The following is a 25,305-nucleotide window of genomic DNA, read 5'->3' as shown; positions in this document are numbered from 1 at the left end:
AAAGTTGGGTGTAATTCATAAGCAGACATTTCCTTAATGTCCCAGTATCAAGCTTCTACTGTAAACAGTAAAACCATCCATATTTCTCCATTTGCACTGCAAAGACATTGTCTTGTCTTGTTTAAAATTACCCAGGGGAAAAAAACATCTGCTGATTACTGTGAGGAGTTTTCAAGTTATATGGAGGATAAAATCACTCGTAACTGTTCAAAGATGAATGCTGGCTGGAAGAGAAATGACTAAGGTAGCATGAATCTGTGCCTTTAATCCTGACGAGGTAGACAGAGTTCTTTGTAAAGTTAGCAAAACATTGTCTATGTAAGAAAGCCTTTTGCACATCTTCTAGTTTTGACCTTTCTTGGACAGAGGATCCTGCTCATAGTTATTCATGCTATTGTCACATTTGTTTAAATTAATACAATGTGCTGTACATGGGATTATCCTTGGAGAGTACCCAAAACTTCAATTGGACTAGAACAGGGGTCTCCAACCTTGGCCACTTTAAGACTTGTGGACTTCAACTTGAAGTCCACAAGTCTTAAAGTGGCCAAGGTTGGAGACCCCTGGGCTAGAAAATAGTATCTTATATAGAGATGGGTATTTCTATGTTTTCTTATGTAATACATGTACAAAAAGGAATTGAAGGTATGACCTTTGAAGCCCTGCATGGCTTAAAACCTGTTTATCTATGGAATCTACTCTTCCCAGATCTCTCCTCTTAAGACCGGTCATCTGCACAGGGACAAGCTTCACAGTGTCTGCTGCTCTTCTTCTGAACAGCATGTTTCCCAAAATTGGGGTGGCTCCTTGAAAAAAAAACCATTAAGAGAGCCTTGGAATAGAGCAGGGACAAAGGGGACCCCCCTGCCCCAATGGGTATTTGTATGCTTTTCTTCAGGGCATTGTTACTTTGATTTTGTTTTGACTTGCAATTATTTTTATTTGAATGGTAGATTCTGCTTTGGATCTTGTTGGAGACAACAACATACAAACAAAAATGAAGATCACTACCTGACTCCCAGTTTCCAGCTACTAACCATAAAAATCTATTCAGTGCCGTTACTCATAAAATTAATTTATTGATGTGAAAAGTTAAGGATATCTATTCAAAATAAAAAAAATACTTTTTTTTTACTAATACAGATTTCTACATACCCATTTTCCTCTGTCTCCTTGAAGTTTGCTAAAGTATAGCTTTAATTCCCGAACTGTCACACTGTAGCTTGCTAATACTCCAAGCATATCTACTAAAAGATCTGTAGAAAATTAAACAGAGGTTACATAGGTTAATATTTTTTTTCAGAGGTGTATGAGAAAAGGTTCCATATTAGTTCATTGGAAGTTTCTTCCAATTCTAGGACAATTGAAGAAGTCATACCTGCAATCATACTGTCAGCTCTATCAATCCTCTGAAGCACATGCTCAATGAGACCTACTTCTGTGCAAATCTGCAGATTTCGGATACTTTTTTTCAGGATGGCTGTAAACATGCTCCATATCTCTGCCTGGCAAGTGACATCACACTTATCCAGCAAGTCCAACATGCATGTAATACCTTCTCCTTCTTGTATAATAAAATTCATTTCCAGATCAAAATGACCGCCTACAAGCTGAAATTTATAAAGGAACATCAAGACTTATTTTCAGAATTATCTCTTTAAAATGTATAATTTTCAGGATTAGCATTTTTCCTTGGGACAGATAATAGAAATGTTACAATTAATGTAACAATTAATGTGCAATTAATGAAGAGGTTGATAATACAATCTTATACATATATATATATATCAGGGTACAAATCCTACAAAGTTGACTAAGGTTCCTAACAAAATTTGCATAGAACCGTTGAACAAATTCCTGTTTTATGTTAACAATACATGAACTAGTGTCAACATATTCAAAGCATATAGCAACTCAGTATTGGAATATGTGCACGTTTTGTTTCTAATCATTCTATTATTAGTGTAATTATTTCTATACTATGTGTTCTTTAAATAAATTACCAAAGATTAAGAAAATAAAATAAGCTGTAACAAAACAAGTCTATGTTGTAAGGAACAGCAAGTTCAATGGCATTTATTTATAATTAAGTAACATCAGGCACAGATACACTTATATACCAAGTTAAATCTATCAAAGGTCTATTGAATGGATAAGGCTAACTGCGTATACAGGTAGTCCTTGACTTACAACCACAACTGAGCACAAAATTTCTATTGCAAGACATTTATTAAGTGAATTTTGCCCCATTTTATGACTTTTCTTGCCACAGTTGCTAAGTAAAACATTACTAACTGATAAGTTAGTAATCAGGTTGTTAAGTGAATCTGGCTTTCCCATTGACTTTGCTTATGGGACGATCACAAAAGGGTGTCACGTGACCCCGGGACACAGCAACTGTCATCAATTTTAGTCCGGTGCTAAATGCCCAAATTTTGATCTTGTGACCATGAGGATGCTGCAATGGTCGTAAGTGTGAAAAATGATCATAAGTCACTTTTTTCAGTGCCATTGTAACTTTAAACGGTCACTAAATGAACTGTTGTAAATCGAAGACTACCTATATATGCCTCCAGGTTAACTTACCCAACTATTTCCAACTGAGCCTTAAATGTAAATTGCTCTGAATGCATGGCTCTGTTTCCAAGCATATAAATTGTTCTCAAATGAGAAAGGCAAATTGTTCACCTGTGAGAGTACTCTGAATAGCACCAAGCTGTCGCTTATGGGCTTTGTGTTTTATACAAAAGATTATATAATCAGTCAGTACAGTGATTAAAAAATGTCCAAATGCAACTAGATCAATTTCCCCAGTTGACAAATCAAAATAATATTCTGGGTCACATCCATACACCTGTGATTCAAAATTTTGCAACCCAGATTAGTAATCATATCAATCCCCACCCCTTCATTTACATGCCCAAAAATATCCCTTCTATCTTCTTCTTACACAATTTAAACTTTTGATAAAAATGGAAGTGAAATTCAAACATAATAATAAGAGCAGCATAGTGTTGGAAAGAATTATGTGACTGAACCAATTATTTGGGAACATTCATTTGCAATTTCTTCTTTATGATCTCTAAACAAATGTTAGCGTGGTTTGTAGGGCAAAGTGCTAAGAAACCAAAAACCTATTTAGCTTTCAAAAATAAATGTTAGTCCTAGCCTGGATATACAGCTGTCTGTGATCAATGACAGTGAAGAGATTGGACTATAGCTGCTGTCAAAATGAGACTACATATTCTGCAATTTTTGAAAAGAGAGTGAATTTAGGTGGTATCACACATGCACTTTTGAAGACAAGAGTATTGAATCAACCCTACTTGTCTTCCTTGTATCTTCATACATGAATGTTCTGTTTCCTATTATATGATTTGAACAGACTAAGGATGTGGACTGGCAGAATTTTCACTTAATATCATCTTGTTTTTCTACTAGAAATTGTTAATATTGTTATTCACGATATTACTGATCAGACTCCTCAGGTTGATGAGCATGAATTTCATATTACAGCACGTAGTTTATACTGCTACCTGCCAGCTAGTATGGATGACAGGTTTTCTTATTGGACCTATATTTAATTCTGTGAATGTCACATATTGGGTATATGAGTTAGTGGCAGAGATCTATTACTAAACAGAAACTAATCATAGATGGTTTTCATTTAAAATATAGCAATTCTGCTTTAGGATTTGCTAAACAAGTCTGTTTCCATGCTTTTCCGTGAATTCAAACAGCTTCCATTCATTACTCAAGGTCAGAAGTGTTGGAGAAATATGCAGCTTGGAAAACATATTTTTCAGCTTTCTCAAAATAAATCAGTGGTGTCAAACACTTCAACATTGGGAATATATAATGATTATACCTAACATTTTAAAATAGTCGGACAACAGAAATAAAAATTTTAATATTTTCTTTTTTAAACTTCTCTCTTAATGAAGGAGTAACAGCATATATAATAATATGCAAATCTATTTCTCAAATATGTGTTTGCGTAATGACAAGCTATATGCAAATCCAAGAAATACATGCACACTTCTTAAAATCTAATGAGGAGATGTGTGCTTTATGACTGATGACAGTGCAAATTACTTAGCAGGGAAGTTTATAACTATACATATTGTATAACTATCATTATTTCAGGTTATTTTAATTATAAAACCTAGACAGCTTTCATTACATCTGAAGAGGCCACATTTTCTATCCTCTGATGTCCCCATGGCAACACCCAGATCATAAAACAACTTCATCAGAAATGACGATTAAATAAAATACAGAATATGTGGCTTGAAAAATTGTCTTCACAACTGGATATTAGCAGTAATAGCAATTAAGAACTTTGTTCAATAGAAAGACCAGATAAATGCAGTTGTAATCAACTTCAAAGAAATTTTATTAAAGGAAAAGTTTGGATTTATGCTTAGGAATGCAACTTTCAGCCAATGCTAAGCTTACGGCCAAGCATTACTCCCACACCCCCAAAAATCTGGCCCATTATCTTCTTACAGTAGCTTGAGTTAATATATTTGGTTCTAAAGAATCATCAACTGTCATGCCAGCACCTTATAGGTCATACATTTCGCTTTTAAGTAAAGTGAACTCACCTTCACCTCAATTCTCTATGAATCATCTTTCACTTTTAGCTACATGTACATAGACAGTAACCACCCTCCAAGAAGTTGACATATTAGTTTTCCTATCTAATCTGCAAAACACAAATAATTCACTAGCAATTCAAAGCAGTACATTCAGGAAATCAGACTTAAATAATTTTCATTTAAATGTTTTAAATGAAAAATACTTATGAAAGTATTTTTTACAAACGGAAGAGTTATATGCAATTTGTGGAAAATTTGATTTACTATTAATATGGCAACACATTATACATATGTATAAGCGCACACCTTAACAGTATGTCATATTAACCTATTCTAATAGTAATTTGAAGCTGATCAACCTTCAAGACACAAATTTGCTGCCAAAGACAGGGATCGCATAATCCAGGTATGTACACCAGCTAGTTATTATCTGAGCAGCAGTAATGGCTGTGAACAGCAAAATGTAATCTCATGAAATGTCACAGTAAGTTATGAATATCTGAGCAGCCTAATGCACCTACTAGCCATGAAGTGTGAGAATGTAATCTTATTACCTTTTTTATGGTTGTTTTTTTTTAATAATATACACTTTGAACTGATGTATAGTCTTTCTCTGCACCTTAACATGATTTGGTCTCTTGTGCCATACAGTTCATTTTTTAGAATTTCCCAATTCAATGTATAAGTCTTAGATTCAACTTCAAAAACAATCTTTATAACAGCCAACTGGCTGACATAATATTTTCTCTTTCTAGACTGTGGAATGATATGTAAGCATACAGCAATGATTTCCAAGCAACTTATTTGAAGCATTCAAATACATCTTCCTAACTTTTACATTTCATTTTAATATTTCCCTGGATATTTGTAAATTTAAATATGTCATAAATATATCAATATCTGGATGGATTTTAAAAGCAATGGCAACTTTTGATATCTATAGATCATTCCTTCCCAATCATAATTTCACATTCCCAGGGATTAAGTTTCACCAAAGAGATTGAAAAATAAATTCTCTTTCTTCAACCTCTTCACCAAACAGAATGACAGCATCCTTCAAATCCAAATTTTAAATTTCTGCAGCAAGTATCCCAAAGAATTGCACACAAATCTCTATTAGCAAGACAAAAACACATTACAGTTTACCAATTCTCAAAAAAAAATATCTATAGAATTTATTAAAATTATATGCTGCTCATCTCACTGACAAGGCAAGTATAGGCAAAATACATTCAGGAAAAACAATTATTCCCTTAATCTATTTATTACTAAAACTCTCATTGTGTTTATTATCTGTTTGTACCATCAGGTTAGCCCAAATTATACCATAAGAGTTTTTGTTTTTATTTATTTCTTCTCCTATTACTGTCTGTACTTTGTCACATCTTCCTTTTAGTAAAATACAGTGTTTTCCATTCACTGAAACGGACTATTTGCAAAAAAAAAAAAAATCTATTTGTCTTAAAGGAGAATGGAGAAAGGGAATCAAAAAACGTCAAGGCCACATAGGTGGTATGACTGTGACATGATTCATTCATGCAATGCCAAATCTTGTTTTGATGTTATAACTGAACCTATTCACATAAGTTTTAATATCACAACAATAATATGTCAAATGGACTCTAGTACACAAAGTATTTTTTTTTCTAAAATAAATATAATCTTGAATAGAACAGAAAAGAATAGCAGAGTTGAAAGGGACTTAGGAGGTTTTGGTATTCTAGTCCAACCCCCTGCTTAGGCAGGAAACCCTATACCATATCTCTTCTTAAAAACTTCCAGTATTGGAGCATTCACAACTTCTGGAGGCAGTTGTTCCACTGATTAATTGTTCCAACTGACAGGAAATTTCTCCTTAGTTCTTGATTGCTTCTCTCCTTGATTAGTTTCCATCCATTCTTGTCCTGCCTTCAGGTGCTTTGGATAATAGTTTGACTCCCTCTTCTTTGTGGCAACCCTTGAGATATTGGAACACTGCTATCATGTCATCCCTAGTCTTTCTTTTCATTAGACTAGACGTACCCAATTTCAGCAATCTTTCTTCATATGTTTTAGCTTCCAGTCTCCTAACCGTCTTTGTTGCTTTTCTCTGCACTCTTTCTAGAGTCTCAACATCTTTTTTACACCGTGGCAACCAAAATTGGATGCAGTATTCCAAGTGTGGCCTTAACACTTGGTATTAACACTTCACATGAAGTCTATCTCATTGTAACAAGTTAATGTGTATTTTATACCACCTACCCAGATAGTAGAAGAGAAACGTAATGGTACGTAAGATTGATTTTGAGGGATGAGGGGAAGAGATGCTGCCTAGCAAATGATCGAGAGAGCTTAATGTCAGAAGAAAAAACTTAGGAAGGACCCATCCTAATTGATCAGGTGGCTAAAAATGGACACAAGAGATTTATACCTTTAGACCTGCAAGACTATATTAATGTAGCCTTACAATAAAATGGAATTAATTAGCTAATCTTGTCATGTTTCCAGGTTAGTCTGCCTGGGAACGCTGCCAGAAAAGCTCTGTTGCATCACCAGAGTTCTGCTCAAATCTGAAAGCAAAACTAGGGAATTGCCATCACAAACTTTATTTCATTAATAATTTAGGTTTATCATTAACCAAACTATTATTATATCACTCAAAATTTTAAAAGAACAGAAAATATTCAAGTTTGACAGAATTTTTCAAGATAGGATTATTTCCAGCAATTAATTTCTAAAAATATTGTTATCTGAATCTAAAGTGAAATACAGGTGATGAAACAATTCAGATTAACAGTTTAACAAACCACCATTTTAGTCACATACATAACTCTAGCCTACGTTTGAACAGCCAGATAGGAGATACAAAAACTGGACAAATTCCATTCAGAGTTGAGTAGTACAGAGAAAATAGGAAAAGTAAAGTATAACCTTATGCTTATTTTAAGTTCATATAATGCCAGTGTCAACAAAATTGCATTGTAAGCATTTTATTTTATCAGTGGATGTTTTCTGAAAAACTTGTACATTGAGAAGGTAGATAGAGAAGATTCTGATTTATTTATTTATATCCTATTTTTGTTGATTTTATAAATAACTCAAGACACCAAATGTACCTAATCCTCCTTCCCCTCGTCCTATTTCCCCACAACAATTATGTGAAGTGAGCAGAGGCTAAGAGAGAGTGACTGGTCCAAACTGACCCAGCTGACTCTCATGCCTATAGCCGGACTACAACTTACTGTCTCCCAATTTCTAGCCTGGTGTCTTAACTACTCGATCAAATTGGTCTCAATTTTTCAAGGAATTTCCCAAGTGATAAAAAATAACTATATTTAACTCATAGCTGTCCACTCATTAAGCAATATGATATTCAGAGCTTACAGATAAGAATCATTTTATAGACTTTTCTAATTTTCCTGAAGAATAACACCGGTTATTGCAATGCTCAATTTTACATGGAAGCATTCAACTGAAATTATAAGAATTTATGTTTATATTATTCTGATTTTTATTGTAAAAGTTCACATTTTTAAAACATGATCTTTACAATCAGATTATCACTTTGAACTACCTTATTGGTAAAACCTAATCATACAAATAATCAAAATGTAACTCTATTGTAATAGAGAAATTTGTATTTAAAGGTAAAATATGTAACCTACAATCATATGGAAAGCAGGCATCTTCTTACAGAAAATAGATTTTAAAAATCCATTACATCATAGATTCATACAAGAACACTGAAAGCCAATAAATCACTTAAACTATGATAAAGAAACTCTTTTAAAATTTGCATCTACCTATAGTAAATACTACCATGTTCTTTTAATAGCTTGCTACTGCAATCTTAGCAAGCTGCTGATTTATGGGTGTGACAGATTTTCAAAATCAGAAATCCATCACTGTATGCCATCTACTTAAAAATCAGTTCAATTTACATTACTCAGAATTTAAATCCTACATAATATGAAAGTCACTGCAAAATACACCACATTGCTCATGTTATTTTCTTTATAATCTGAATATACGAATATACAATAACTATTTCTTAAAACAAGTGTCATTTTAGAAGGTTAAGAAAATGTTTTGAACATTAAAGCATAATAAGCACAAAAAAGAATATAACAAAACATTTGTGTATATTTTCAAGCCTAAATACACTCTCTCTCTCTTTTAAATTAAAACTAAATAATTGGCATCAATGTTTACCTAAATTATAAAATTACTTAAATTTTTCTTCAAAATGTTACTAACCATTATCAAGTGCATTTTATCAAACTTATACAGAAATGTGCATTAAAGTCTATACTTAAAGAATAATGCATAATGCTAATTTTAAAAATAACTAATTTGTTAAATACTTGACTAAAATAAGTGGCTGAGGTAAATAAATCAGACACTTGGTGGTGCAGTGGTTAGAGTTCAGTACTGCAGGCCACTTCTGCTGACTACCGGCTGCCCGCAATTTGGCAGTTCAAATCCCACCAGGTTCAAGGTTGACTCAGCCTTCCATCCTTCCGAGGTGGGTAAAATGAGGACCCAGATTGTTGGGGGCAATATGATGACTCTGTAAAACCGCTTAGAGAGGGCTGTAAAGCACTGTAAAATGGTATATAAGTGCTATTGCTAATAATTTTTTTCAATCTATTATCAGAAAATACAGGATAGAAAATCAATAGTGGTATTCTGCCATTGTCTATATGGAATTAATGAGGGAAAGTTTTTTAATGGCTTTTTAAAGTAATCTACATTTTGACTGCAAGTTTTCCCTACCTCAGCTTCTCAGATTATTAAATTGAGGTAATGTGGATGCTGAACAACATATTTCCGTTGTGGGTTTGGCTGAAAGAGTTATGATAAAACTACTGGTTATAAGCAGGGAAAATCAACCTGTTTTAGAATCCTGCTTTTGGACTCCATTCTCTTTTATGGGACCTTGAGAAGCCACAGGTGCTAGGGCTGAATGTTAAGATCAAGAAGAATGAGATCTTGATAGATTCAAGGATAAACTTTATTTGTATCACTGCAGACTGGCTAGGAAAGAACATATAATGTGAAAGGCTCCCTCTGTTTCCCTCTGACCACCCTTGTGTTCTTCCTCTTGTTCCTGATGAGGCACACCTGCCCAAGCAAGTTCTCCACTCTTCTGCAAGGCCTCTCCTTAGCCTGGAGAGGCCTTTATGACACTGAGCCAGGCCTCACAAAGTTGTAGAGAGGCTTCATGTAGCCCTGTGAAGGCCAGCAGCTGCTTTGGCAACGTGTGCCTTGTCTACAGCAGGAGGAAGACTACAACAGTTAATAAGGAGTTGTGTGGGTGCCAAAATGCAGGGTGGCCAAAAGAGCAGGTATAGGAGGAAAAATAGGTGGGCAAGTTGTGGGGCATAAATATGGGGTTAAAATCCCTAAATTTTGATCATGTGACTGCAAGGGTGCTACAATAGTTGTAATTTCAAGGACGAGTTGTAACTATCTTTCATTCATCACCACAACAAAACCTGAATGAATAGTTGTTAAGCAAGGACTACCTGCAATACTAGTAAAACTATGTTAATATTCTCCATATTTCCTGCTCTTAGAATCTCTTGCCACTTGTAAAAGCTTGACAGCACCTCCCTTCAATAAGCCTAGGAATACCTCCAGACCCCACTAACCCCTTCCAATCTAACTACGCATGATGGGCTAAAGATACAGACCAATACACAATTATGCTCATTATACTTAACATACAGCAGAGGTTAGATGTGCCAGAAGCATGCCCTAGCTTTAAGGCCTGAAGACCTGTTGAATGTAAAGATGACCCATTTATCAAGCAGATGGGAGATTATGACAGGGTTTGAACTGGGCTACCTTAGAGAAAAGCTCAATACCCCTCAAAACAGAACATACTCCTCTGTGAAAAATAAGTCTGTGTTGGGTCTAGACTAGAGGAACCACGGACCAAGATCCTTAGCAGGCAGTAAAGAGTTGTATCAAATCAATTGCCTTGCATGACTAAGGCTAGGAGAAATAACAGAAATGGGAAAATAAGAACAAAATTGTTAACATCTGTTTTGATACAAGGCAAAATTACAAAGGGAGTCAGTGGCATTAAATACCAAAAATGCCCATCCAGCAAACTATCAAGACAGTGTTTCAAGATCCTGAAGGAACTGAAAATGTACCAGTGGCCATTATAGCACAGTTTCTCTCACATCCTGAAAAAAAGGTACACCTCTAGTCATGAACGCTTCTGACCATGCCCAAATTGGGTTCCAACAAAAAAATCCACAAAAGTTTTGAATCTGGTCATGAACACATACTTGGGTGGCGATCAAACATGACCCCTGACCCAGAAATTCCTGAAGATGAAACATTAGACAATAAAAAAATCACCAAAGTTATGCAACGAATTATGGTCATGACCAGAGGTTCTACTGTATTGGGTTTTACTAAGAGGAAATGAAAATTCTAAATTACCCTTGGGCCATTCAATGACTATCAACTATTTGTAATGACTACCATTCCTGAGTGACAATAGATAAGAGGTTCCTCAATAGCAGCTTCAGCCAAATCTGTACCTGTTTTGAAGAACTTCCAGTTTACCAGTCACTGAGTTCTCTTTTCTCTCTCTCATGGAACATACTTCTCCCTTCTCATTTTTCACACTTAATCATTAATGACAGTTGCACGTTTACATTCTCTGGGTTCCCACTTTGAGAATATTTTACCACTAATGAAATACAATAACAGAATCAAGCTGATTGATTAAAGTTGTCCCTATCTGCTTGCATTTATATATGCTACTTAATGCTATTCTGGTCAAGTCTTACATTAAAATCCACAGAACTTTTATTTGCTTCATTAAAGATAAAGGCATGACTGCCACCTAATGGACACTAGAAATAATGTACTGCAAAGAAAATTGGCAAAATTCTATATTCAGATAAGGAAAATTGTTCAAAATTCTTAAAAATTAACAAAGATCAGTAATGCATAAAATATCAACCACAATTTCATGATTTTAGAACATATATATGCAAATTTTTCTTTCCTTATAAAAATACATATACCTCATTTAAAATATAATTCAAACTTGTATGTTTCATAGAGTTTATCGTTCTAGGTGGCAATCCTACATGTGCTTGCTTTTCAATAAGCACTATTAACTTTATATAGAGAAATATATTTTAAGTATTTTGTTATCAAGCTTTTATTAAAAATAGCAGCACTTTTGTTTGAACATGTACAAAATTGAATTATAAACTTATACGTTACATATATATCAAATTTTTCTATCCCTAACATTTCTTTTGCTTTGGTTTATTAAATATAGTTTAGTTAATTGTGCTTAATTGAGTTTTTTCCCAGTGGGTTTTTTTTCATTTTTATACAGATGTGAACCAGAAAGAAATATTAATCAGCTGGTATCAAAATTAACCATTAATTCCAATTAATATCACCTAGCCGGGTACCTAGTTCTCAAAGAGCCCTGTGCCACACTTTTTTCTTCTATTAACTTTAGGAGGTGAGAGCTTTCACTGCAGTTAACAGTGATCTAAAATGTAACATAATCAATAGTTGGTACCTCAAAGATACCCTGCATTTATGTTCTCTGATGGGTTTGGTTGTAGTGAAAAATACTTGTCACGCAGGAGTTCTCAATGTAATGGATGAAATCATAAGCTACACATTTGTCCAGTATTTGGGTTTTTCATTAAGCCCTGGTCGGCACAATAAAAATGCTTACTGATTTAGCTATGATCTCTTGAATTTATTTATCATGTGTATAAAATGAAAATCTAGCAATTTAAATCTGTAATTCGTAAACATGTTCTGAACAGCTTTAATTATAAAAATAAAATAGAGCAGCAGAAATGTAAGGGATGCACAAATAACACAACACTGGCATTTCTTTAATGATGTTTAGGAAATGGAGATGCAATCTGCTTGTGGGATGTATATTGGCTGCCTTGCTCTAAATAAAGAACATTAATCTATCCTTAACTATTTATGTTTCACACAGTCATGTACAACGTGAACGCTACCATACAATAATCTGAAATTAAATAGATCTTAATCATTTAAGCACTGATCCATTATTTTACTTTATGCAAGGTGAAAAATTTATTTTTTAAGTCATTCTTTGCACTAATATCTGATTTCTATAGCAGCACTTTAGCAGAAAGACTTGTAAACAATTATACTGCTTGAGTAGGTCTTCGATAACTACAAACTACTTCATTATAATGAACTGTACCATTTATTGACAAGATGTCATGTTCTACTGCATACAATTGTAACAGAGGAACAAGAAACAGGTTGGAAAATCACAAGAACATGAAAAAAGTATTCCGAAAATGGTTAATTGATACCAGATGTAGGATTACTAGATATCCTAATCAATTTTGAGGAGTTTGATTATTCATTGTTATAAATCAGGGAATACCAAAAAGAATTGAAAAAAACCAATTAATAACCTTGTCCAATTATGTCAAGCATTCCAACTTTGTCATTTGACATATAAAATGCTTCACAAAGTCTCCTTACTTTGTTCTGAAAGTAAAGTTCTGAGTAGGACTGCACTCAAATAGTCTTCCAATAAGAATGAAATCCTAAAATGTATATTTGCTTAATAAAAAATACAAAACAATCAGTTGCAAATTCAAACTAAATATATATTATTTGAAGTGAATAGTGATATTAATTTATAATCATGTTAATTCACAAGTCCTGACCATTCAATAAGAAGGCATACTTCATTCAATACAGAGAATATACTTTTGAGGATAATTTTATTAATGTTGGGGTCATACTTTAATTAGAATATGCTTTCATCAGGAAAACAATGTAATCTCAGAATCAAAATGTATGTTATGCACTCAAAAATCAAATACTGTAGCTGCAGGACATCCACAAAGAGTAAACTGTCATGCTGTGAAATGCCTACAAAATAGCTACTCTCAGTCTGCTAAAATTATTACGCATCTGAGACTCAACGCTTATGAATAGGTTGCTCTATTGCTGGCTGGCCTGCGACTACCTGTAGTTTTTGCAACATACCAAAAATCAAAAGCATGAGACAACTTTTAAAAACTTCTAAAATTTTCCAAGCAAAATATTTGGTTTCATGGCAGAGTTTAACAAAACATATTTAGAAAGACAATATGACAGCCACACCACTTTTACCATCCAAGTTCCTTTGAATCATAATTAAGTTTCTGAGAGCCATATCTGTGTTTCAAATGGGTCTAAGACAACTCGTCACAACCAACTCACCACAGCCAACTGGCCATGGCCAATTTGCCACGGGACAATTCACCACAGCCAAGTTGCCATGGGACAACTCACACAGGGCAAAAGTTACATAATAACAAATAAATGGTGCAATAGAATAATTCAAGAAAGGATGCAAAGAGAGGGACAAAATGAAATATGCATGACAAAAATTAAAATGTTTTAATTATTTTAAATTATTAAATTGTTGAATTGTCCTGCAGCAAATTGGTTGTGGCAAGCTGGCTGCAGCAAGTTGACCATGATGAGTTGGCAGCAATGAGTTGGCCATAGCAAGTTGGTTGTGATCAGTTGTGCCATTCTGGTTTGAAATAAGGAAAGTGAGCAAATTCTATTATTCCATTTTGTGATGGACATGTCTAGATTAAAAATATGACATTTTATCTATATAAGTTTAAACTACATTCTATTTTCCCCATATTTGGAATGAACTTTTAAGAATCCTGGGTGGGATAAAAGAGATAAAAGAAAAAAGAAAAATACATCAACATTCAGATTAAATGCTCCCAAACCAAACTTTCACAAAGTGTTCCAAAAGTCAAGTGACAAGTTGAGACACAACTGTCTCCCTATTTCTAGCTAGAACCAATACGAAAGCGAAAGTGACACAGTTGGAACATAACTATAATTTAAAAATGAAACTTAAAAATAATATACAAGAAAATTAATGTGGTTGATAAATCCCACAAAATGGAAACCTTGTTGGATTCTGTGTCCTTTGGCAGCTAGACTGAACATTTTTCACACTGTTTTTATTCCTAGCTTGTTTGAGAAGCTTAATATCAGTTTTTTATTTCTCTTCGCTTTTACATTACCAGGTTCCTTGATCTGTTCGTACCACTTTTTAAACTGCATTTTCATTACTTAATATCCTTTTCTCAATTACGTTCTACTGCTTTATCAACATGGCCTTCTCAAGTTGTATAAACTCTTTAAAACCGCTTTTTGGCTTGCAGTGGGAAAATAATCTAAAAGGCACGTTGTTGGATGACCTTTGCCTGATTTCATTGAGAAGAAGGGCTGAATCCATTTGGAACAGATACTATCAGCATCTTAGTCTTGATGCTTGTGTGCAGCTTTCTGAATCAGAGACAACATGCTTTAAATACCAGTTGCTAAGGCACAATTGTAAACAGAAGCCATCTCACTTCGCTTTTGCCTGTTAATTTCTCTATGTATTAGCCAATAAGAAATCTCTATCAAGGTAGATTTCTTTAAAGTTTACCAGCTGGCCCTGAAATTCTGAGCAAGAAAATAATCACTGTAGTATTTTGCCAAATCATCAATAAATAAAAAAACAGAATACAGCTGCTTCATTTATAAAGAAAAGCTGAGGAATCACACCTTGAAAAAAATCAGTGAGGACAAGTCACAACTTTGCACTATACCATGCTTGTATTGAAAACTGTAGATGAAAAAACATTCCTTAAAACATTTCCATGATTTTGTTGGAATACAGAAGTCATACCCTGCTTCAACACCAGAAAAAAAAAAAGATAAAAGGAGAGTAAAGTTAAGTAGATGAGATGCAGCATGCATCTTAGTTCAAAAGTATCAATGATCATTTATATCTCAAGTGAAAATTCTGTTCTTGACTGTCAATGGTGTTCTCTGGAGTTCTCCAACATCAAAGTTCAAAAGTAACAATATTGTTTCTCTCCTGCTTCTTCAAGATCTGGTGATAAAATTATAACCTGTGAATTTGGGAATGTACAATTTCAGCACATCTGGAAGGCATCAGATATAGCCTAAAGCTGTCTTCAATAGCCACACAAATGATTACTGACATAAGATAAAATAATTTGACATACTGATCTAATTAATGTTTGGCTAATTCTAACATTTAGAACATTTCAAGAAAATTTTAAATTTCACTATGAAAACAAAAATCAGCATTGTTATCACTTTGGGCTTAAAAGCAGAGAGCAACAGATAATTGTTTAGAGTTTCTTTCTTACTAAACTGTGAAGATAGAAATTGGACTAATAAGGAAATACTTGTCCCATCAAGTATATTGTATACTATCTGAAAGTGGATAGAAATGTAAGAGATGATACAGCAATATGGCTTAAGCTTCTCTAATACCATCATCAAAATTATGACAAGCAATTCAATATATATTGAATTATATATTGCATACATTATAGCAATTCACCCTATGAGGTTTTTTTTTAACCTAATGAAGAGTTCAGAAGAATAATGAGACAGTAAATGTTAGAAGTTTAGTAAATGAGAATAATGCCCCATCTTCTTAACCCGGAGAAAGCTAGAAGTAGAAAAAAGTTGGAAACACTGTGATGCATACAAATAAGCTACAAATTAATCAAATAATGTCCCAAGAATTACTCTAATATAGACAGTTGATTTATTTAATGACTGTTCAATTTATGATGGCATTGAAAAAAGTGACTTACAACCGGTTGTTGCAGTCATATCATCAGAATTTGCTTGGCAACCTGTATTTTTGAAAGTTGCAGGTCTGAGTCATGTGATCAATATTTACAATCTTCCCAGGGCTTTCTGATAAACAAGACAATGGAAAAAGCCTTATCTGCTTAATTATGAGTCACTTAATGACCACAAAAAATATCATGAAATTGGTCATGATTCATTTAACAATCACACTGCTTCACGATGAGAGTTCCAGTCCTAATTGTGATCATAAATTGAAACTACCTGTATTAAGATTGTTTCACACATTTTTGTTCACTACATTCATCAATAGACAAATAGCTCTCCGGAATGAGATTTGCAGAACTCCTCCCGACAGTGTTCTGCAAAGACCGTTCTCTGGGGTAGGAGAAATGCTCCTTGTTAAGGTATTCAAGATAAAATATATGTTTATATTGGTTGTTATCAAGACTGTGATTCTGATACTTGGTATTATTTTATTATATTAAAAGTGAGATCAGAGTATTGACACTTTTCAGCTTTGATGTTGGAGATTTCTGAGAAAAACCACATGTAGCTAAGAAAACATATGGATCACCGAACAAACCAACCTAAAGTTCTAATTTGAGGCACAAATGATTAGGTTCAAATAATCCTACTTTGACAAATTATGCAAAGACCTGGTTCTATGGAAACAATGTGAATGCCAGGAAAAGCAGCCAAGTGGGTGGAATCAGTTACAGTGACACTGGGTACAGATTAGAGACTGATTGTCATGGAGAAAGTCTGTATAGTTGCAGAGTTAAACCAAACTTACTGGCACATCATCAATATATCTGTACTTTTGTTTCTCTTTTTGATTTGAACTAAGGGTAAGCAGTTTCGAAACAAATGACAATAACAATTACTTGAAACTGCATATCCATAGTGATAACACTATGTAACTTGTTCTATTCATTTGTAGCAGCTTTATAGATGACTTTAAAAAGATGTTTTCTGTTACAATATTATTTAGCACTATGACTGAAAAAAATCAATGGAAGAAAAAAATAGCCTGTTCAGATTATAAGACAAACAGCACATTAAAACTTGTATGCAAGCAGGACGGTGTAGAAGAGAAAAAGAATCAAAATTCTGTTTGGGATAGCACCCAGATTATTTCTAATGCTACTACCTATCTTTCAAGAACTGCTCTACCTACTTCCAATCCTTGAACTCTTATGTGTGTGAGACACAGGGTCTCTATATGCTGTTTTCTGAGGATTAAAATTTTAAAAAAAGGAAATTAATTTCACAAATACAAACTCTCTGGTCATCTAGTATAGAGATATGTGGTCAGGAAAACCAAATCTTTCTTGGGAAACAAGCCAATCTCACAGATAAACAAAATCAAACTTTATTTTAAAAATCAAAAAGTAAATAATAAAAGTTAAATTTTAAATATAAAAATACAAATATTCAATACTGAAGAGGCTATTGGTAGAGCTCTCCAATCATACTAGAAAGCTTTTTAAAAGAAATATATGAAAGAAAATGCAATATTCCAAAAAGATTATAAGACACTGGTGTTTTATCACAAAACATTTTTAATTTAATTTATTTTACTCTAAAACAATACTTCCCGATCCTGGGAAAATTACCCAAAATTGGATGAAAGTGGTTTTTCTTTATTGTTAAGGACACTTAATCCCATTACTAATCACAGCAGAGACATTTAAAATTTATTTAAAGATTGTCATATGTACTAAAATACATTAAAAGTCTCCCAAAATATCCCTTTTAAGGTGAAAACCAATGAAATTAACAATAGTAATTGTTGAAATGAAATGTGATTAAGATTATTCAATGATAGTTTTTTAATAGTCAAGTAGTCAACTCAAGTAATCCTTGAGTTATAACCATTGATATGACTACTTCATTGTGACTACTTAGTTATGACTATTTGATCAATTTGAAGTTATGACAATCCTGAAGGAAGAGACTTACAACTGATCCTTGAAATTCAGCAAGACTTTCTGATAAGTGTTTTGGGGTAATGAAGGAAAAGGTTTGGGAAGCATCTAAAGCCTTATAAAACAACAGAAGTGGTTGGGCATCTCAAATTAATTTGATAGGTTACAAGAAAATTATATAGAAAATTGGTATCTTCATGCACACCCTATTATGGAGTTTTCCGAATTCCAACTTGCAATTCAAGAGGTAACTGGTCATTAGCCACCTACTAATGATTGGTATGATTCAGTGTAGGTGGCCACTGAATTCTGTAGAAAAGAGTCAGAGACTCTCTTTGGGAAAATACCAAGCATTAAATCATACACTAAAATAGGCTGTAACAGTGGAGGTCAGCACAGTTCTGTAAGAGATATTTACACTTCTTATTAAGCTCAGTCAGCTCTACAACAGGAAACTTAAACTTCCTTGTTGAAAAACTGTTTTCTGTGGATATTTTTTTGTTGTTGTTAATCTGATGTCCTCTTGGGCTCCAATTATAAATATAAGGATTGTTTTTAATACTTGGATGAAAATCTTTGCACTCAATCATTTGCACTCAATGACTCCCTGTCTAGAACTCGTGGACTAGTCCCAATGCTGAATTTCCTCCTTTGAGATGCTTTGCCTGCTCTTACTGCAGCTGCCTTCGGCTGTTGCTTGTTTGTGGGTTTTTCTGCTTTCAGTCTTGTCTTCAATAAGTAACAGTGTGCTCTTTTGGGTTAGGATCAGGTGACTGACTTGGCTAGTAAAGAATATCCCATTTCTGTGCCTTGAGGAACTCTTGGTTGCTTTCGTTGTATGTTTTAGGTCATTATCCATCTGCAATATCAAGTGGCATCCTATCAGTTTTGCAGCATTTGGCTGAATCTAAGCAGAGAGTACAGTCCTATGCCCTTCAGAATTCATCCTGCAACTTTTATCTGAAGCCAGGTCATCAATAAATGCCAGTCACCCTGTTCCATTGGCAGCCAAACATGCCCATGTACTGTCTCTGCCATGTTTGACAGATTGTAGGGTCCTTGGAGCCCTTCCTTCTCCCTATTTTTTTCATCATTAGGATACAAGTTAATCTTGGTTTCATAAGTCAAAAGAATCTATTCCAGAACTGGGAAGGCTTTTTAAGGTGCTTTCTAGCAAAGTCTAACCTGTTCTTGATGTGCTAGAGTTTGCACCTTATTATGAAGCATTCATAACATCATCTCTTGGCTGTGAACTTTAACAATGACACATCTACCTCAAGAGTGTTCTTGACTTGGCTAGATGTTGTAAAAGGGTTTTTCTTACCCAATGACAGAATTCTGCAGTTATCCACTTTAGTTATCTTCCATTACTTTCCAGGCCTTTTGATGTTATCGAGCCTGCTATCTAATTCCTTCTTTATAGAAAGTTTCAAAGCATTGTTTTGACCATTCCCAGTAGTTTTGCACTCTCTCTCATAGATTTCACTTTTTCAACCCAATGATGGCCTCCTTCACTTTCATAGACACCTCTTTGGATCTTATGTTGAGTGTTCCAGTGAACAGCTACCAAATGCAAATGTAACACTCAGAACCAACTTCATACTTTTATCTGTTTGATTTATCACAGAGTAACAAGGAAGCAGGATGCTCCTGGCCATGAAAATGCTTCTCAGCCATCACCAAGAATAGAGATTGGTATATTAAAATGGCTATAATCCTTCAATGGTTATTGTTCCAATATATATACTGTATAAACCTGATTCTCTCTCTCTCTTTCATACTGTGTATGTTTATGTTGCTACAATTTTCCTAGATTAACCACAATTGAAAATTTCAATTTTTGATAAGATGCTATGGAGAGATAGTATACCACTTTTTTTCTAGCTTCTCTAGGCAAAAGTTTCTCTGGTGTTCTGCCCTATTTTTAGAACAACAAGAATGTTTTTATACCAAATCTCTAATAGAGGAGCCATGGTATCTGAATCAGAACATGACCAAGAGTCACATCACACTGCACAAGATGAGGAACATATTCAGTGGCAAAAAGGGGAGGGTTTATGAGCCCTGCCCAATTGGCAAACTACCTTAAATAGTTAAAATAAATTTTCAGAAATTTCAGAAATTTTCACTATTAAATATGTAAAGTCTGGTTGTTTAAAAAATAAACAGACGTGACTCATAGAAATGAACGTATTTTCCTTATAAAGAAGGAAAGCATTGGCATGTGGAAAGAGTATATACTTCTCAAATTGAAGTCCAACCATAGCTTAACACATTACATTATTTCTCAGTAGTAATAAAACACATCTATACCTGAATTCCTAGAGAACAGGTCTAAACTTATATCCAGACTAATGTCAAAGTATTCTAGATGGAAGATGCGAGATGGAGATCGGATTGGGTAGAATATGTGCAATGAAACTGTTTCTTTGCTTCAAGTCCTACCTATTACCCACCTCCCAAAACACTGTGTCGGACAAAAGAAAACCAACATACTGGATAACATTTCCCACTCTAGGCCCTTCCCAATATTTTTAGCTGCATCCAATTTATATAGTCTATTCGCATATAGGAATATGCCAGGCAGACATTGACAAAAATCCAATACACTGTAAGGTACACCTTGGTATACCTCTAGTTTGGGGGAGGGCAATTTTATATTTAGTTTCTGCAAGGGATAATTCAATTTGAATCATTTTTAACAAAACTCATATAGCAAATATGACTTATAATTGTTTTCAAATAGGCTGAAATAAAATAAACCAAACTGCTGATACAAACTGCCGATACACGATACACTTGCAATACTGTGTACAAAATGTTGCAATGCTCTAGAGAGTTCAACGAACTTTTATATATTCATAAGCATAAAAGTTATGACTATCAATGTGTGAGGTCTTCTGCTACTGCTATAGAAAAATGGGATAATGTTCTGGATTTTCAGTCAAAAAGGCACTAGTTAAAGACAATGTAGACTAATGCCTAGAATGCCTATATAGCCTAGAATAACCACTTTATGTTTATGGCATAATAAAGGTAGGCCACAATTATTCTTGACAAATCTTCTATTTCTGCAGCTTACTATTAGCAAATGCTTAGGGCTTAAATGAACACACATACAAAATCCCTAATTCACACTTCAAGATAAAGAACTGTTGTAAATATACCAAGAATAAAACAACACAGGATTTTCTAATACTTTTACTACAAGTTTTATTAAATTAGGAATGTTCTTTCTCTAATTTTCATTGCAGAGCCTAAATTTAACTAAACATTTCAGATTTTATCTAAACCAAGTTATATCAAATTCAAGTAGAACTTTATGAAAATGTAGACTATAACTTTTAAGCAAAGATCTCATGAGAAATGTGAAATGGTGCATATTATGTGCCCAAAGTATTTTATTTCAGCGTTTAAGACATTTCAGATGCTAGACATGATCTTAAAAGTCAGGCGTTGCTACCATTAATTCTGACTGAGCCAGAGGAAGTAATTATTCTCTCATTCTAAAGTTTATGCAATATATATATATGAATTTCCCAGATTATCATATAATTACTGTTCTCTGCCACTAGGCTGTAATACTCAAATTTAATGTCATACTTCCTCAAAGCCTAATATTTACGTTTAATATCAATCAGCCTAAACCCTTTTCTAAGAGAACTTTCACTGTTAGGAAAAGTTGAGAGTAAAAAAGTTGGGGGTCTACAGTACAAATAATATTATAAATCACGGGTGTCAAACTCGCGGTGTCACATTGCCATCACATTACGTATTGTAGCATTTTTTTCCCTTCACAGAGTTGGGGTGGGCGTGGCCTGTGCATGATTCATCCGGCCCGCAGGCCACCAGTTTGACACCCCTGCTATATTTATATCTATACATTTGCAGAGCCATCAGTTACAAACTTACAATAGGATATATTAGACCAATATTATAACCTGATAAAATAGCATATCTTAGGGTACAATTTTTAACATCTGCTTTATGCTTTCATTATACATTTATAAAATTACAAGTGGTAGAAAAGTTGGTTGTCAACAAGAATTTGAAACAAAGTCTCAGAAAATTCAAGCAAAGATAAAAACTATGAGGGAAAAAAAGCAATGCAACCTTAAATGAGTTAGTCAGCTTTTCTTCCAGGAAAATGCAGCAGCTCGCTAAACTCACCCCACTGTTACAAATGGCCATGTGTGTACATTTGTGTTTAATCACAGTAATTTGAACACGGAGAGAACGTACATTATTTCCTCATCATATGCTTTTCTTCATTTGGAGAGGAATAAAAAACATAAGTGACTCACCAGATTGAACACAGTTTCTACAATATCCCTGTTGGATACTTCCCCAACTTCCACCAATCCTGTCAGAACAGCAAATTTCATCCTGATACCCCGGATAGGGATGCCTGGATTCAAAGACTGCTTTTCAGCTGAGCTTCCATCTTTTCCTTGTCCAGTACCTCCTCTTCCTCCTCCTCCTCCTCCTCCTTTACCATCCCCTGTTGACGGAGAGGAAGAGCTCTGTCTTTCTCCACTAGCCATAGTGAGTTCACTTCCAGAAACACAGAACAGACACTCTAGCCTGGATCTTCAGGTCCAGTTCTGAAAGCACCTTGGAAGGCAGCCCAGCAACTTGAGTCCAGGCTCCTCTTTGTCTTCCCTCAGTGGCAGGGCCTAGGCAATGGGTCTGTGGAAAGAAGGTCATTCCAGAAAGACAACAGTTAAGTACCGGCACTTGGTTAAACATTATCTACAAACATAACTATCAAACTCTGCTCCCTTTTCTTGAAGCACATGCCTCCCTCTCCCTCAATAAACCAGAGCAGGAGCAACCACCTGCACAGGTAAGCTCCTCCTTGTTGCAAATTTTCAACTTGCTCGCACCAGAGAGAAAGGGGGGGGGGGAGATGGTTTCCCAAAGGACTGTTCATATATATATATATGTGTGTGTGTGTGTGTGTGTTTGTGTATACATATATATACATATATATACATATATACATACATATACATACATATACATATATATACATACATATACATATATACATACACACACACACACACACATATAGTAGATTTGAAGACGCACCACCCTCCCCGGGGCTCTTCTCCAAAAGCGCTCTCCCTGTTTCTTGCCCCCTCGCGCGCGCAGTCACAGGTGCAAGGACTAAGTCGGACCAGCGGGGAAGTTCGCACTCACCCAGCCAGCCAGCCGAGCTCTCCGCTCCAGGGACGACCGGGGCCAAAGGGCAGCGAGACGCGCCTTCTAATGCCCGGCGGCTGATCCAGGCATGGAGACAGAGGTCTTCTTCGTTTCTCCGCCGCCACCGGACTGGCGCAATGCCGACCCGAGCTGGATGGAAACCAAGCGCTTTGAGGGGGGAAGATGCCTGAAAGTTTTTTTGGGGGGTGGGGCGGGTTTGGTTTCTCCCCTCCGCCGTGCAGCTACTTCACTCTGCAGTCGCCACGGTTAGCTCGCCCATCGCTTCCTGCTCGCTCCGGTTGCTGCCGCCATGATAGCGCTAAGCCGAGCCCGAGGAGAGTTGCCGGGCGAGTCACAATGCGCCTGCGCGGCCAGGAACAGGCGGGGCGGGCCACGAGCGGGACGCAGCGGGCTCGGGAAAGGAGGCTTCCGCGCAGCCTCAGGTGAGCTAGGTGTGTCCAGGTGAGAGACGCAGCGTATAAAGTAGAAAGAGGAGGAGGAGGAGGAGGAAGAAGAGGAAGTTGGCCTCTGTTTTCCCTGCGGGAATGGAGGCAACTTCCAGTGAAAACCCTCCGTTAAGAAGGAAGATGTAAAATCCGTTTTTAGTATTGGATTCGAGAGGCTGAAGCCAGTCCTGTTTCTCCGTCGTTTGGGGATGGAAACCGATGATGGATAAGAGTCGGGTGGAATATTAGATGTTACGGTTCATTTGGAAGTGCAGTCTTGTAAATAAGGATTTGGGTTTTAATCGTATTGAATTCAGCAGGGAATGTATTTTCTCTTGGAAAAAGAATCGGGACATTACCACATGGGGGCAAAAATATCGTTCTCTGCTCCTGTGATACTTGTAAGAACATGAAACTTATTTTGGCTTGACAGCAGTTTACAAATAATTTTTAAAATGGATTCCCCCCTATCTTTGTGTCACTTTAAATATTGTGGTTAAGAAAGACCATGAATTCTAATCCTGCTTTGGGCACAAAGCCAGCCAAGGGCCAGTTATTTTCTTTCGGCCCTATAAACAGGGCAATGGCAAACCATTTCTGGAAAAAAACACTTGCCAAGAAAACTGAAAGGACTTGTCCAGGCAGTCATAGAACATATAATAATAGAGTTGGGACTTGGAAGGGACCTCGGAGGTCTTCTAGTCCAACCCCCTGCTTGAGCAGGAGACATACCATTTCAAACAAATGGTTGTCCGGTCTCTTTTTGAAGCCTCCAAAAGAAGTTCAATCTCTTTTTGAAAGCCTCCAAAGGTCTCCAAGAATCAGGCATGATTGAATAGAAGAAAAAGATATATAGGGCTTGCATATAATTGAAATAATTTTCTTTGAGCATCTGAATCTAGGTCCAACATGTTTAACCTCCCAAAATTGCTGAAGCAAATAAATAAAATCTTTGTTTTGGGATGAATCAATAAACATTGAGAGAAAGGGGAACAACAGCCCATTGCTATATTGCATGTTCTACACAATCAAAGACCAAGCATCTCTAGGGTTAGAAGAGGAGTAGGGGAAATAAGAATTTTACACTCTTTGGGTTTTGAAATTATTTTATACATTTTGCATTTATTGAAAGAATGAAACACACATAAGCAAATAGGGTTAGTTGAATGCACTGTCACATATTTTTATATCTAGTTAATAATCTGGAAAAATCTAATGTGAGCACATAAATAATACACATGTACAAATAATTCAGTATGCGAGTGACTGATGAGTGCCAAAGTCATATGTAATAATAATAACCTAGCTTTCCGAGTAGCTATGCTTTCATGCTCATTTAGAGAACCTGCATGGTTTTGCAAAACCACATACTTTTCATCTCATCTTGAATTTCCTGTTTTCTTATGTTTTAAAGTGTGCAAATGAACAACAAAATGTAAATGATATATTGCA

The 25,305-nt window shown here is 35.2% G+C and overlaps 1 protein-coding gene across 5 annotated transcripts in view; it reads right to left on the bottom strand.

Annotated features, from left to right (window-relative positions):
* LRBA (LPS responsive beige-like anchor protein) overlaps positions 1–23,774 on the bottom strand; it is a 342,404-nt gene extending 318,630 nt beyond the window's left edge. For 4 of the 5 annotated variants that reach the window (XM_026698133.2, XM_026698135.2, XM_026698134.2 and 1 more), the window contains exons 1-4: positions 23,405–23,774; positions 22,504–22,888; positions 1,379–1,610; positions 1,156–1,256 (exon numbers count right to left, since the gene is read on the bottom strand). In XM_026698133.2, coding sequence (XP_026553918.1) covers positions 1,156–1,256; positions 1,379–1,610; positions 22,504–22,743 — 573 coding nt within the window. In that variant the 5' untranslated portion in view covers positions 22,744–22,888; positions 23,405–23,774. Of the gene's footprint in view, positions 1–1,155; positions 1,257–1,378; positions 1,611–22,503; positions 22,889–23,400 lie in introns of all 5 variants that reach the window. The other variant, XM_087936051.1, reaches the window with a different exon arrangement.
* Positions 23,775–25,305: the final 1,531 nt, after the last annotated feature.

This window comes from Pseudonaja textilis, chromosome 6 (genome assembly GCF_049901715.1).
Source record: "Pseudonaja textilis isolate UNSWEBS1 chromosome 6, rPseTex1.2, whole genome shotgun sequence".
In the NCBI taxonomy this organism is placed as follows: domain Eukaryota; kingdom Metazoa; phylum Chordata; class Lepidosauria; order Squamata; family Elapidae; genus Pseudonaja; species Pseudonaja textilis.
This window is presented reverse-complemented; position numbering and strand designations above follow the sequence as displayed.